Genomic DNA, 15,712 nt, shown 5'->3' with positions numbered 1-15,712 from the left:
TTTAAGCCATGAAATCCGTGTAGGAGAAGTTACACGTCTCGTCCTCGCTCTCTCTCTCTCTCTCTCTCTCTCCGTCTTTGCCTTCTAGAGTGAGAAACTAAGCTGTGTGTTTGGAGAGAGAAAAGAAAAAAAAAAGAAAAAACGCTAATTTTCCGGTCTCTTCGGCATTTCCGCCGCGAAAACGAAATGAAAAATTAAAACCAAAAGAAGGATTTTTTTGGTTTTCGGCTTTGATTTAGAGCAATTTCCCGTCAGTTGTGGCGAAAATTTATCACCTTTTTAATGTCACCAAGACCTTCCTGGGTTATACCTTCGCTTACTTGTTCTTGCTACGCCATTGTTGCTTCTTTTTCTTGCTGAGAATCAAATGCCGTACTGGTAATGACTTGCTCTTTCTACTTTCTGCCACCCAATATTGTGTAGGAAAAAAAAAAAAATCTTTTTTTCCTTATCTTTTTGGTCTGAGTGTTATTATTTTTTTTGGGTCTATTTACAAATTTTATTTTTAAGTTATTTAAAAAAAAAAAATTGGTTATGGTTTTGATTTTGGTGCAGATTGTTGGGATTTGATTTGGTTTTTTTTTTTGGGAGTTTTTGGATAAAAGTGAAATTGGCTTGAGCCAAAAAAAAGTCCTTTCGGAGTGGTATTATTTTCTTTTTTTCATAGGGTTGGGTTGAGTTGAGTGCAGTGTTAGAAGTGAAACAAAAATAAATAAATAAATAAATGGGTGACACTGAAGAATCACGCGGTGGTGATATGATGCAAAGGCTTCATTCTTCATTTGGGACTTCTTCTTCTTCGTTTCTGAAACAACCTTTAGCCATGGACCAACTCAACATACCCCAATTCAACCATTCACAAATTCGTTCTCGCCATTTCCAACAGCAGCAAAGCTTTGCTTCTGGGGATACTACAAAAAGAGTTGGTATTCCTCCTTCACACCCACACCAGATCCCACCCATTTCGCCGTATTCTCAGATCCCTGTCTCCCGTCCGGTGAACCAGCAAATGGGTCTCAGAATTTCAGTCCTGGACCTACCCATTCCCGATCCTTATCTCAACCATCGTTTTTTTCCCTTGATTCACTACCCCCACTAAGCCCTTCACCGTTTCGTGACTCTCCGTCGACTTCAATTTCCGACCAGCTGTCCGCCGATGTGTCTATGGAGGATAGAGATGCCAGTTCACACTCTTTGTTGCCACCTTCTTCTCCTTTTGCCAAAGGTACTTCTCCAAGGGTCGGTGAGAGTTTGCCTCCTCGTAAAGCTCATAGGCGGTCTAACAGTGATATCCCATTTGGGTTTTCTACTGTTATGCAACAAGCTTCTCAGCCATTTATACCATTGAGGAGTTGTGGTGGTTTGGAGCGATCGGTTTCGGGTAGAGAAAATTCTGGGGTGGCAAAGCCTGCTCAGTTGGTTAAAAAGGAAACTAGCTGGGATACTGGTGGTGATAACAATGCAGAAGGGATGGGTGAGAGGAAATCTGAAGGGGAAGTTGTGGATGATCTGTTTTCTGCCTATATGAATTTGGAAAGTATTGATGCATTGAACTCATCGGGGACTGATGATAAAAATGGAAATGAGAATCGTGAGGACTTGGATAGCAGAGCCAGTGGGACTAAAACAAATGGAGGTGATAGCAGTGATAATGAAGCAGAGAGCAGTGTAAATGAAAGTACAAGTAGTATGCAAAGAATGGGGCTGAATTCTTCTACAGAGAAGAGGGAAGGAATCAAAAGGAGTGCTGGTGGTGATATTGCTCCCACCTCTCGGCACTACAGAAGTGTTTCCATGGATAGTTTTATGGACAAGTTGAATTTTGATGAGTCGCCTAAACTGCCACCTTCACCTGGAACGCGTTCAGGACAGCTTTCACCCAGTAATACCATTGATGGTAATTCTAATACCTTCAGCTTGGAGTTTGGAAACGGTGAGTTCAGTGGGGCTGAACTGAAGAAAATTATGGCTAATGACAAGCTTGCTGAGATAGCATTGACTGATCCAAAACGTGCAAAAAGGTATTCCATTTTTCATCTTCTAATGCTTCCCAATTTTCAACATCATTGGACATGTTATTGATCATTAAGGGTTTGTTTTAGGATTTTGGCAAATCGACAATCAGCTGCTCGTTCCAAAGAAAGGAAGATGAGATATATTTCGGAATTGGAGCACAAGGTTCAGACTTTACAGACAGAAGCTACCACATTATCTGCACAGCTTACATTATTGCAGGTGGGAATTTGTATTTAATGAGTTGATTTAATATATACCATTCTTTTCTATATTGTTAAATTTCTTGGTACCATCTTGTTTACAATGCGTGCAGAGAGACTCTGTTGGGCTCACAAACCAGAACAATGAACTGAAATTTCGCCTTCAAGCTATGGAACAACAAGCGCAACTCCGAGATGGTATGTATTATTGACTGACTCCATCACACTGTTTGGTATTAAAAAGTATAAATTTTGTAGGTGTACACATAAAATTCTTTAGACTTTTTAGATTTAAGATAAAATAAGATTCATTGAGATTTTAGAGAGAGAAAACGAAAAAAAAAAAAGCCAAGTCGATGCATGTTATGCTTTAGCCTTTGTTTTGATTTGCAGTGACTAATTAATTTGACTTTTGTGTTTATAGACTGGATTTAGAAATAATGTGTTTGGTATTGGTACCAACCAATGTTCACTTGTTTTTCAGCATATACCATGTGCATGTCATAACATGTTATACCTCAAACAAGTTGGTTGTTCTTTAGCCACCAGTGTGGATTTTTTCAATGGCTTTGACGAGAAAAAAGTTCTGGTTGTGAAGAATTATTTATTATCTCTAATTTCAATATCTCTTATGTACCTTTACTTCCACAAAGAAAGCAGTCATTTTCAGGCATCATGTATAAATGTAGTTTCATAGATGCTGAGATAGAAGTGTTGCAGATACTCATCTCATTTATGAAGTAATTATTATGCTAGCTTAATTTCCAAGCATTATTCTGTCTGTTATTGTGGAAGTACTTGATGAATAAAAGAGCTGTAAAACAAAATATGCGTTTGAAAGAAAATGATTGTTAGAAGGACAATCAGAACATGAGCTGTAGTTCTCAGCATGGCTGCCACATTACTTGCTCTGAATTCGGTAAGATTTAAGTTAGTGCTCACTCCCACTCCCACCGATTACACCTGAGAGTGTTGCAATTGCTTGGATTATGCAATTGCATTTCTCTTAGTTGTGGATCAAAAGTTGAAGTCAAGAACCTCTCTCTCCTGCCTTTCCCCTATATCTCTGCGTGTGTGTTCTGGTCTACGCACGGATAATCCTAATAATTTGAAACAACTTAACTTGTAGAATTGAGGCATTTTTTAATTTCTAGCCATTGCCCCTTGATGTGAAGTGAATGATATCTTTGCCTGGCTCTTTCTCCTGCTCATATGAACTCTTTTAACTTATAGAATTTTGTTGAGTCAATGCTTTATATAGAGAGTCTTGTAAGTTAGAGGATTTATGAACAATATTTTTGTTTTGGTGTTTTACATATGTTCAGGAACTTTCTACCATTGCTACCACTCTCGTTGATCATCCAATTTCTACTAACACTTAAATTTCATCAATTCTTGTTCCTTTCCATGTATATTAAGTGTGCTTATGCCACTTTATGCTTGTGTTATGACAGCTTTAAATGAAGCCTTAACTGCTGAGGTCCAACGCTTGAAGCTTGCAACAGCAGAGCTTGGTAGTGATTCTCACCCTTCAAAGCGCATGGTTTCGCCGCTTTCTGTTGGCCCGCAGATGTTCTCGTTGCAGCAGCAGCAGCAACCTCCATCCCAATTCAACATCCCTCACCAGCAACAACAACAACAACAACAAGCATCCCAACCTCAACAACAGAATGGTAGCTCAACCTCTAAACCGGAGTCAAATCAATAGGTTTTGAAGGATGACTTGCCGTTGCAAAGTGGGGCAGTTCATGTAATTCATTGTTGGTCTTTAATATACGTCAGTGTTACTTTCAGTGCATTTATTCATTAGTTTTTCTGTCTCCAACAGAAACTCTTTTTAAAGGTGTTTGTGATCATAAATTCAACCTGCAACGAGTGTCCAGCCCGGACTATGGTATTTAGGCTTTTTTGATTTTGTTTTGTTGTACGACATTAGAAGAGTGAAACTCTTCTGTTTTAATTATTTAATTTTCCTTAGCGAAAAATGACTTCATTTTCTTTATGGGCTTTGAAAATGTAATGTAGGTCAGTGTTTTTGATGACTTTCAACACGGATGAGTCGCCATCTCTGTTTCCAGGGCCATTTAATCGTGGTCATAGCTATTTTTCAAGATGTATAAAGAAACCTAAAGGTTATTCCATTGGAAAAGGTTTATTAACAGTCGTTGAAAAGTATTATTATTTAGATCATTATAAAATAGTACATTCTGAAGGGCAAATACAATTCGATCAGAAGCCATAGATTTATTTATTTGTTTATTTATTTTTTAAACAAAGTGTTTCTATATATTTGCACGAATTGTTTTAAGTTACACCAAATCACTAAAATTATTGTTGGTCGATCTTTAATATTTAATAGCCCCAGAAAAAAAAGTAAAAAAAATCCTCGATAATTTTAAACCATTACATTTACTGTAACCTCAAGTAGAACCGAGTGTCTTCCATGATAGAAGAAGAAATATTTTGTGGCTATCCGAAGTATAAAGTAGAAAACTTTGGATATCTTTTAATGACAAATCGTTTATAAAAACTTGGAAAGTTACAGGGAAAAAGAAAATAAAGAAAAAAAATAATAATAAAGTATAGGAGGACCAAAACCAAAGGACAACAAAAAAAAAAAAAAAATACATTTCCATTAATATCAATTTGCAGATTTTGTGTATCAAATTGCTTTTGAAAACGTAAAAACCATTAGCCGACAATCACTCATAAGGAGATAAAAGGCACCGCATTTTTTTTTTTAATAATTTATTGAATTTGTTTGCAGTTGATTCTTTTATTTATTGGATGGTTAAAAAACTAATGAAGAATCCCACCGACACCTTTTGGACTTTTGGTGCAAACACAGGATTTCATACTTGAATTATCCTAATTTTTTTTTTCTTTTTTAAAGTTTGAATTATCCTAATTATATATACTATTTTTGTTCTGGTTTTGTGCAGTTGAAGTAATATTTATCCATTTTTCATATATATTCAAAGTTTGAAAAAAATATGCTCGTAGAATACGGTGTTTGCCATTAATATTTCATCTTTGTGAATACGGTTTTTCTTTTTTTCTTTTTTTTTTTAATTATTATATATATATATATATATATTTTTTTTTTTTTGAGAAGCAATATTTCATCTTCCAACCTAGTTTAAAAGGCATATTATGTACAGTTCAATGACAAATTAGATATATATTTCCATAATCAAATATATATAAAAAAAATGTATTTATTTTCATAGTCAGACAATCCAATGAAAAGTATTTTTTAATTTTTTTAACTTCCTTGTCTTGCCTCAGACAATAATCTTAAGTTAGAATTACCTCCAATATATATATATATATATAAGAAAGTATGCTTTCACATAATATTATTATTAGCAAATATTAGTGAAACATTTTTGTATCTATAATTTTTGTTCTAATATATAAAAAAAAATATTGAAATTAATAATCATTATTTCTTTACACAGGTGATAATCAGGATTTGTGACAAATAAATAAAATTGTTATTATTATTTTGTTAAATAACACTGACGGTTAATTTATTTATAGAAAACAAAAGTCGGTTATCATATAATCGAACCAAAGAGAACATTAAATTAATTCTGAAAATCGATGCACGTAAGTCAGGATGGCCGAGTGGTCTAAGGCGCCAGACTCAAGTTCTGGTCCTCGTTAGAGGGCGTGGGTTCAAATCCCACTTCTGACAGTTTTCTTACTTTCTTTTTTATATTTTTATGTTTTTGGCTTGCTGGAGAGTGAAGATACAGTGAACAAAGCCAGGGAGGCGTCTCTGCTTCAAAAACCCTACTCTTTACTCTTTCAGTATTATTACCTGTTTACCTTTAAACACCATCATTAGGGTTCCCGAGTTTAACTCGCCTACCACGCCATGGACGAGTCACAGGCTGAACTCGTTCAGGACCACCCGATTGTTTCTTCGGGCTCAACTCCATCGGCCTCCAACGGAGGGACTCAGCAAACTCCGGAGGAGCTCGTCGCGAGAGCCATAGCTCCTGTAAAGCGCGAGTTCCTTCGCCCTCCGCCTGTCAGACCCTCTTCTTCATCTTCTACTACCAATAAAGACGACGCCGTTACTGATGCAAAGGATAAGCCTGCCCAGTCGGCGCTGGATAAGGAGAAGAAGTCCAAGCGCCAACTCAAACGTGAGCGCCGTCAGGTATAATTGCCTTTCTTATTCCTATCTACAACTGCTTTCTGAAATGTATGTCATATATATACATATAGGTATATATGCGTTTGAAATTCATATTATTTTATTTTATTTTATTATTTTTTTTATACATTGGTAGGTTATGTTAATGAAGTTGGCAGATTTTTTTCCTTTTTTTTGTTTTTTTTTTTTTAACCAATTTTGCAAATAAAATGTAATAGGAAAAAAGGGTTAAATGGTTTGTCGAGACTTTTGGATTGTATTTCAAATACATATGGAATTTAATATGTAAGTTTTCTGAATTGAAAACGAATAGACTGAGTAATCCTGGTAGCAGATGGAATTTACTGCTTTTTGTTTATTTTTCATATTTATAATAAGAAGTAATGTTGTAATAAGCTGTTTTTTGATGATTTTCTGACCATAAAGAGAACTTTTGGAAACATTGCAGCAACAGAAATCTGCTCTAAGTATCTGCCCTGAGGTGGCAAGGACAGGAGATGTTAGTACTTGTCCTTATAATGATAAGTGCCGCTTCAGCCACGATGTGGAAGCTTTTATGGCTCTGGTAATGGAATGAACATCTGGTTTTTTTAATTGGGTTCTTATTGTTATTGGGACTGATATATTTTATCATAAATGATAACCACATTCGACCATTTTGAAACTTAGATGTTTTAAATGCAGAAAGCAGATGATTTAGAGGGCAAATGTCCTTTTATAAGTGATGATGAGCCATGCCCTTATGGTTTGGCATGTAGGTTTTCGAAAACACATCGAAGTGGTGTTTCTGTGGGAAATGCAAACACTCGTAGAAAAGGCTCGGAGGTGAATGGATTGAGCAAAGATGTTCAGAAGCTTTTATGGAAAAATAAAATGAAGTTTCCGAAGGCAGATGCCAAACTTAAAGCTCTTGGACTTCTGGTATTGACATATAGTATTACTTCCTTTTTTTTTTGGGGGGGGGGGGGGTAAACAAGTAGTATTACTTATTTCTTCTTATTTTGTTCCTCACTTTATATTTTTAAATAACAGCCGTTATTCTGTTGCAGGGGCCTGCCAATTCAAAATCAAAGAATTTGGTAGATAAGGAGGTTGATCAACTTGATTCAAATGATTGTCATGTTAACAATGAAAATGGCTGTGTCGACTTGACAAATGACATAGATGTTAAAGGGGACATATCAGCCAAAATTGAAGAAGAGGATGCTGTGAATGAAACATCAGCAAATGATGAACATCCACCACCTTTGAAGAAACCAAAATGTGCTACTGAAAAGTGTTGCCCCGGTAGAGCAGAAGGTGTTTACTTTTCTCTAGCTTTTTATCTTATTTTAATTTTTCCTTAAAATTTTGGAGGCACCTTGCTTATTGTTTATGCATTTGCTAATAATATGACAGATGAGAGTGTTGGGGAGAAAGTCGTCAGTGACAGCAGTATAGAACCTGAAATACAAGTTGCTGCTGATACTATACACCCAGAAACTGAGAGAAGCCTAAAATTGCATCCGCGTGAAAGAAAGATTATTGATTTCAGAGAAAAGTTGTATCTTGCACCTCTGACCACTGTTGGGAATCTTCCTTTCAGAAGGGTTTGTAAATTCCTAGGAGCAGATGTAACATGTGGAGAAATGGCAATGTGTACGAATCTTTTACAGGTTTGTATGCAGTTTCTGCGCCCTTTACATTTTAGAGTAGTGCATATTGTTACAATATCTGCTGGTTTGAAAACGTGTTGAAGCTGATAATTATATACATCTATCTTTCTCTTTACACATGCACAGATAAGTATATATGGGTGTTCTAGGGGAAGAAAAATGATGTTTTCAAATGATGGAGCTTGGCGACAAAATATTTTTTTCCTGATTCTTCATTTCCATCCTTTTAATGTCGGGATTTAGTTTATCTATATTTGAAGCCAATGTTGAAAAATTCTTCATTTCCATCCTTTTGTCGGATTTGGTTTATCCTGATTTGAAGTCAATGTTGCATGTTTGAGTTGCTGTATTATATTTCTTTAACTGCATTTTCACGTGATAATAGGGTCAAGCATCAGAATGGGCATTGCTGAGACGACATTCATCTGAGGATTTGTTTGGTGTACAAATATGTGGGGCATATGCAGACACTGTGACACGTGCTGTGGAACTTGTGGATCAGGAATGTGTGGTGGATTTTATTGATATAAACATGGGGTGCCCAATCGATATTGTTGTAAATAAGGGTGCAGGATCAGCTCTTCTTACAAAGCCAATGCGGATGAAAGGCATTATAGAAGCTGCTTCTGGCACCACGGATAAACATTTAACTGTTAAGGTACAACTTTCATACCAGATTTCATGTAAATACTTTATTTGTTTTCAGTTTAGTCAATACCAGTTGAAAAATGTTGTCTTTTAGTTGATTTTCTGTTGTTTGACATGAAAGTGTGCTTGTGATGCTTTCTGTGTTCTTTGCATCCTTTTTATCTGCTAGTGCTAGCCTTTGCTGTCTTTTCTTCTGCAGTCTCCCTTTTTCCTGTGCATTTTCATCTAAGAATGTTGAGTATATCTGTCGTTTTCCTGCTGTGTTAGGTACGGACAGCGTATTTTGAGGGGAAAAATCGAGTTCATTCACTTATTGCTGACATTGGCGGTTGGGGAGCCAGTGCAGTAACAATACATGGTCGGTCAAGACAGCAACGCTATAGCAAGCTTGCAGATTGGGAATACATATATGAGTGTGCTAGAAAGGCTCCAGATGCTTTGCAAGTGCTTGGAAATGGGGACATCTTTTCATATTTAGATTGGAACAAGCACAAAGCTGACTGTCCTGAGCTTTCTTCATGTATGATTGCTCGAGGAGCATTAGTTAAGGTCTGTTCTATGGTATTTTGGCTGGGTTACAGCAACCTTCCCAGCCTTTTAAAGTACATGCGTGAATTTCTTAGGAAAGGCACAGCACAAACATATTTGATGTAGTAATCGATCTGAATTTTGTTTATATCTTATGAATGCTATTGACTCTGCTTTTCAGCCTTGGATATTTACTGAAATCAAGGAGCAGCGGCACTGGGACATCAGTTCAGGGGAGCGTTTAAACATTTTAATGGATTTTGCACGTTTTGGTCTTGAGCATTGGGGTTCTGACACAAAAGGTTTGTAATATTACTTTAATAGCTGCTAAGATATCCTGCTGTTATTTAATTCATTAGTAGCTTGCCTTCTTTAAGAGCTGTGTGCTCATGATTACGTATTGATGCATGAAGGACATGATTTACTGCTTTTGTTTGCTAGTCCAGTACGTGGAATTGTGTTGTATTAAAACTACAAACATGTTTGCATATCGAAGGTATGTTTATCATTGGTTATTTTGTGTCTTGCATCTCCAGGTGTGGAGACAACCAGGCGTTTCCTGTTGGAATGGCTCAGCTACACGTGTAGATACATTCCTGTTGGCCTTCTAGATGTCATCCCACAGCGTCTCAACTGGCGCCCACCCTCCTACTTTGGGCGCGATGACCTTGAGACACTGATGGCCTCCGATTCTGCCGCTGACTGGGTATGCAAATGTCTTCTTATTTTAGTTGATTTCACTGCTGTCATCGACTCACCATAGCAAGTTGCTAAACATTGTTGGTTGATGATATCTCCTTGTTTGTGCAGATTAGGATCTCTGAGATGTTGCTTGGCAAGGTTCCTGATGGGTTCACCTTTGCACCAAAGCATAAGTCAAACGCTTATGACCGAGCTGAAAATGGCTGATGTTGCATGGTTTCGTGGATGCCTGTGTTCTTGCCTCTTTTTCAATTAAATACTCAATTTGTGGATGCCAGTACTGGAATCAGATGAAGGCATATGTGCTTTATTTACAAAAGAAAAAAAAGAAAAAGAAAAAAAAAAAAAAAGGAAGAAAAATAGTCAAAGCAATTCATGTTTTGATTGGATAAATAATCCAATGTATCATGCATTGCACAATTATAATTTAAAAGGTTTCATATTTTCCAAAGTAATCCTGAATTTTCATGGAATTTATTCGCCATATTTGTAGTAAACTTTGTAATGGTGTAAAAAACAATGGCGGGGTACTAATGCTTGTTCTTCATTTGCGTTCATTGGCCGTTGGTGGTGGGGTTGCTGAATGTCCAATCAAAAACTATGTCCTTTAGAAGACAAGTAGTCAACTGTGAATTCTAAGACTTCGAAAGGCAATATGCGCCGAAACTTTTCATACTTTTCGATATAATATAGGGATTTTGACCAGAGTTATTCGTCTTTTAGTCCGACAAAGTCATTAAGAAAGGAACAGATTGAATATTAGAGTCATATCTTGTCTATGATGAAGTGATCCACAATTTTCCCAAAACCTCAAATATGCATACTAGGTTCAAGGAGACAGAACCCAAATTTCCCAGCGTAAATTTCACTCAAACTCATTTTATTGCAAATCGTCCCGTTAATAAATAGACAAAAAGTAATGCCAAAATGGAAAAATGAAAAAGGGCTTTAAGCGCTCCAGATTGAAAAATGAAAACCAGCTTCCTTATGTGGTGATATGCTTTACAATCCTGCTACAACCTTTATATACTTTTACAAACTAGAACAAGTACGATGAAATATTAGAGTTAGACTCAGATGGGGGGACCTTTTTTTGATAAGCTCAGATGGGAGAACTTTAAAGAAAGAAATGTTACATAAAGGACAATCTCTGTCATCAAACTCCATACACCATCATCTCAGGAAAAAAAACATACAAAGAATGTTAAACATATTCTTTTAACAGCAGAGAACAACAGCTCGGAAAACTTTGTCGATAATTATTTTCAACAGATTATTTTAATTTAGATCTGAAATATAAAAGCAAAATTTTAATAAACAGGTACGTCAACTTTACCATATCTTATTTTGTCTTCTTTACAAGCCCAATTCCTCCTACCTAGACCAATATTTGCGCTTTAAACTTTTACTCTGTCTGTTCAAGCATTCATAAGGACTTATCATCATTAATGTCCAACCAAATAACAGATTCTGAACAAGCAGCTACATAGAATTAGAGAAGTATGAACTGGAAACTATACAAATGGTTGATACAAGAGCAGGCTCAAAAAGGTATGCTTATACGACAAATATGTCAAGGATCTTAGTTCATAGCTGAGAAACCATTGTGTATAATCACGAAAATACCAAAATCAAATAACTATCAAAACTGAAAGAGGAAAAACGACAAGATTGTGTAAGCATTGGACTATTACAACTCCAAATTCAAGGCAGCACTTAAAAAGTTTAATGACACCCCCCTAAAAATCTCAGCACTTCTGATCACTAAAATTCTTATACTTGAAGAACACTATCCTCACATTCCACATCCTTATCTTTCTGATTTAGATTTGCTTGAATCCAACCACCATCAATAGATTCTAAACTGCCATTCAACCCATCATCCACAAAATCACCAATCCTTTTAACCTTAAGCTCTCTAGGCTCCACAGGGTATTTTCCAGAGAAACAGGCGTAACAAAAGTTTGGAGAGTCACCACCCAACAATTTCTGCAAGCTATCAATTGGCAGAAAAGCAAGAGAATCCGAGCCAATAAACTCCCTAATTTCCTCCACACTCATCCTATTCGAAATCAATTCCTCTGAACTCGGTGTATCCACTCCATAATAACAAGAACCAATTATTGGAGGGCTCGCAATCCTCATGTGAACTTCTTTTGCACCAGCTTCCTTCAACAACCTAACAATTTTTGAAGAAGTTGTTCCTCTTACAATTGAATCATCCACAACCACAACCCTCTTGCCCTCCAATACTGCTCTGACAGGAGATAGCTTGAGCTTTACTCCAAAGTCCCTAATCTTCTGCGATGGCTCAATGAAAGTCCTACCAACATAGTGAGACCTAATCAAACCCTGTTGAAAAGGGACACCAGCTTTAGCAGCATAACCAAGTGCAGCCACCACACCAGAATCCGGCACCGCTATAACGACGTCGCAATCCACCGGAGCTTCGGTGGCGAGTATCTCGCCGAAAGTCCTCCGGGACTCATACACAGACCGGCCAAAGACCACAGAGTTGGGCAGAGCAAAGTATATGTGCTCAAAGATACACTGTTTTGGCCTAGGATGAGACATTAGGCAAAGTGATTGAATCCCTTCTTTGTCTACCACCACAACCTCACCAGGAAAGACTTCCCTCTCATATGTGGCTTCAATCAAATCAAGCGCACAAGTCTCAGAGGCAAACACAACAGCTCCATTGCTCCTCCTTCCCATAACCAGAGGACGAAAACCATGCGGGTCTCGGACCGCAACAAGTTTATCTTTTGTCACAAACACCATGGAATACGCACCTTCAACCTGCTCACAAGCATCAACAATCCTCAAAATGAAAGGTCTATGCTTTGAAATGGCAATAAGGTGGAGAACGACCTCTGTATCTGAGCTGGTATTGAATATCGATCCATTATCTTCGAGCTTTGCTCTAAGGGCTTGATAATTCACCAGATTTCCGTTGTGGGCTACACCCACAGACCCAAACCTGTAGCCTGCAACAAAGGGCTGGACATTCTTGAGCATGGAGGCCCCAGCCGTCGAGTACCGGACATGCCCAATAGCGGAATCGCCGGGCAATTGGTCGAGTTTCGACTCGTTGAAGACTTCTGAGACGAGCCCAACGCCGGTCACCGATTGGAGGACGTTGTTGCTGACGGAGACAATCCCGGCTCCTTCTTGACCACGATGTTGGAGGGCGTGGAGAGCGAGGTAACAGAGACGAGAGGCTTCTGAGTCGCCGTATATTCCAACAACTCCGCACTCCTCGCGTGGCTTATCGTCATCATCATCTTGGGCAGCAACATAGTCGACAAAAGCTCCATCTGGGTATGATTGTTTCGCAGAGACAATGTCGGAAATAGGATTTTTGGAACAGACGGTGAAGGAGGTCCTCTGGGTATTATTAAAGGTTGAAACTTTGGGAGGGGAAGAGGGTTTTTGTAGGGGTTTGGGAGAGAAATAGTGGACAGTTTGAGATGGGGTTAAAGGGAAAGATGTGGATTTGGAAAGAGTGGAAGAGAGAGGCGAGAGATTGTTCGCCATGGAAGAGACTGAAAGAAAAGAGGAAAAGCTTGTTTTCGGAAAATCAGAGGGGGAGAGAGAGAGAGAGAGAGAGAAGAGTCTGATAAGAAAGTGAAGGGCGGGGTGGGCTTGAGAACGAGTTTTATTAGTTCGTTCTAGGTTTTTGGAGTGAAGGGAATCCTTGGAAATTATATTTTCACCCCTTGGGTCACCAAACTCCATCCCCCCGATATAGATTCTTATTGGATTCTACCTTGTATGGATACTCTTTTTTTTTTTTTTAATCTCCAAAACAAAAATAGACGTCACCTTTATTTTTAAAGGAATTTGTTTTATTCTTAAAAAACACATTTTGTAATTATTGATAATTATTATTAATTGAATTTATATATCATTGGATAAATTAAATAGCAATGTGAAAAATTCATTTACTTCAAATTAAGGTTTTAGAATACAAATTTAATCCAGAATAATAATCACCACTAATTGAAAACAAAAAATATAATTCCGCTACTAACAAATATCAATATTTTTTTTTATTTAATTGTACTTATTTAAGAAATATTTTCTATAATTATACAAATTAGAACACATTTACAAAGTCCACAATTTTTTTCCATTTATTTGTTGACATGTATTTAAAATAACTAAAAAACAATGATAAAAATATATACATAAAGCATTTTACAACCAAAAGTTTCATGTGCGGACAGTCTGATTGTGTTTTTTTTTTTTTTAATGATCCTAAAATTAAATCACTTCATTTTCAGTTACAGAATTAATGTTTATTAGTCTAATTAATTCAATGTAAGATTGATCACCAAAAAAAGAAAAAACTAAATGCAAGATTGCCTATGTCCGAAATAAACAATGCAAGATTGTCCAACTCCAACCGTGAAATTTTTATTGCTCAAAGTTCATACAATGTTAAGATATAAAGTAAAAATCATAGTATTGCTAGTGTTTATGGCTAAAATTTTGGTAGATATATTGTGGCTCATGCTCATATCAAAATTGTATAGATAGCAATCTAAAAATCCAAGTATAGAATTTTTTTTCTGGTAAGCTTTAAAGTAAATACAACAAATATATATATATATATATAAGATCTTTACGATGCATGTTAGTAAAATTTTAATTACAACCTTTTTAATTGTTGAACATAAAAAGTTCAAGTATACAAACAGGGCTAGCTGAATCTGTTTAGGGGCCTGAGGCAAGGATTAAGAAGACCCTAAATAATTTTTTTTTTTAAATGTTAAGTGTTCAATTTATAAATAACTTTTTTCTTCTGCCATAGGTTTAAAATTTGAGAAAATTATTTTTTTGTTCAAAAGAAAGAATTTTGCTTGTCATGTGTAGAAAGAACAAATTAATGTAGGAGTGTCTAACATATTTTGAATGCAAGAGAATAAAATCAATTTAATTCACTTGGTTATCTCTTAAAAGAAAAATTAATTAATGATTGAAGATATATATGGATATAAATGTTTGATTGATTCCATATGGAAGTCTAGAAAAATTAGGAGATCTCTACAAAAAGTCTATGTCTCTTTAAAAAAAAAAAAGAAAAGGTAAAATTGCTATATTTCATAAAATAAAAAAAGAAATTAAAGAAAAACACATACATTAGGTAATTTTATTTTTTTTGGATCTTTCTCTCGCTGTAGGACCTTATGCGACTATCTTGTTCGCCTTACCCTTGAGCCGTATCGTATGCAAAGGTATTTTTTGTCCAAATTGCAATTAAACACAATTACTATATGTGGATGGTGAATATAATAATAATAATTAATTATTATAATTATTATTCATGAAATAGTAATTACTTTGAAATTCAGCCAGTGTTTTACAACTTGAGAAATTAACAAATAAGACCGTTTACTTTGTTTCCTTAGTTTTTATATACCAATTTATATGCTTTACGCCTTTTGCCCCCCACCTCTCAAAAAAAAAAAAAAAAAAATCATATGCTTTACGCAAAGGTATTTTAATTACTAAAAACTTACAGTAACATTTCACATTATCCTGTCTATGCAACACTTGTAACAGGCATATATTCTGCAACATTACTATTGATATATCATATATATAATTTCATCAAAAATATATATCGAAACATATTTTAAATTTATATTTAGTGGTAATATTCATTTTCAAAATATTATCCATGACTTTTAATTTAATTATGATGAAATATATTATATACATAATTATGTATCCTTTCCTTTTTCTTTTCCCCTTGCAAATTTGGTCCTAAATTTGTATGAAATTCATAA

At 36.0% G+C, this 15,712-nt stretch overlaps 3 protein-coding genes and 1 non-coding gene across 4 annotated transcripts; 3 read left to right on the top strand and 1 right to left on the bottom strand.

The window, feature by feature from the left end:
* Positions 1–4,218, top strand: LOC107426725 (bZIP transcription factor 29). Its single transcript, XM_025077206.3, is given in 6 exon segments — positions 1–378; positions 556–1,013; positions 1,016–2,021; positions 2,103–2,235; positions 2,330–2,414; positions 3,671–4,218. Coding segments are annotated over 5 exon segments (1,767 nt in total). The 5' UTR covers positions 1–378; positions 556–724; the 3' UTR covers positions 3,925–4,218.
* Positions 4,219–5,832: 1,614 nt separating this feature from the next.
* TRNAL-CAA (transfer RNA leucine (anticodon CAA)) lies at positions 5,833–5,916 on the top strand. The gene has a single exon. It is a non-coding gene; the product is annotated as a tRNA-Leu (tRNA).
* LOC107426709 (tRNA-dihydrouridine(47) synthase [NAD(P)(+)]-like) lies at positions 5,906–10,372 on the top strand. The gene is made up of 10 exons (XM_016036955.4): positions 5,906–6,387; positions 6,833–6,949; positions 7,069–7,305; positions 7,434–7,683; positions 7,783–8,039; positions 8,425–8,697; positions 8,955–9,236; positions 9,397–9,517; positions 9,752–9,921; positions 10,026–10,372. Exons 1-10 carry the CDS (start codon positions 6,100–6,102, stop codon positions 10,122–10,124), a joined length of 2,094 nt encoding a protein of 697 aa, XP_015892441.1. The 5' UTR covers positions 5,906–6,099; the 3' UTR covers positions 10,125–10,372.
* Positions 10,373–11,385: 1,013 nt separating this feature from the next.
* On the bottom strand, positions 11,386–13,564 carry LOC107426528 (amidophosphoribosyltransferase, chloroplastic). Its single transcript, XM_016036725.4, has one exon. The coding sequence runs from the start codon at positions 13,452–13,454 to the stop codon at positions 11,691–11,693; it is 1,764 nt and encodes a 587-aa protein (XP_015892211.3). The 5' UTR covers positions 13,455–13,564; the 3' UTR covers positions 11,386–11,690.
* Between the last annotated feature and the right edge of the window lie 2,148 nt (positions 13,565–15,712).

This window comes from Ziziphus jujuba, chromosome 9 (genome assembly GCF_031755915.1).
Source record: "Ziziphus jujuba cultivar Dongzao chromosome 9, ASM3175591v1".
Taxonomy (NCBI): Eukaryota; Viridiplantae; Streptophyta; class Magnoliopsida; order Rosales; family Rhamnaceae; genus Ziziphus; species Ziziphus jujuba.
Note: the sequence above shows the minus strand (reverse complement) of the source record. Positions and strands in the feature narration are given on the sequence as shown.

Excerpts from the sequence above, each read along its gene's own strand:
- LOC107426709 (XM_016036955.4), top strand. The coding sequence starts at position 6,100 with ATGGACGAGTCACAGGCTGAACTCGTTCAGGACCACCCGATTGTTTCT. Across the intron at positions 9,237-9,396 it reads CTCGAGGAGCATTAGTTAAG|CCTTGGATATTTACTGAAAT; the intron begins GTCTGTTCTATG and ends TCTGCTTTTCAG. Across the intron at positions 9,922-10,025 it reads CCGATTCTGCCGCTGACTGG|ATTAGGATCTCTGAGATGTT; the intron begins GTATGCAAATGT and ends TTGTTTGTGCAG.
- LOC107426528 (XM_016036725.4), bottom strand. The coding sequence starts at position 13,454 with ATGGCGAACAATCTCTCGCCTCTCTCTTCCACTCTTTCCAAATCCACA.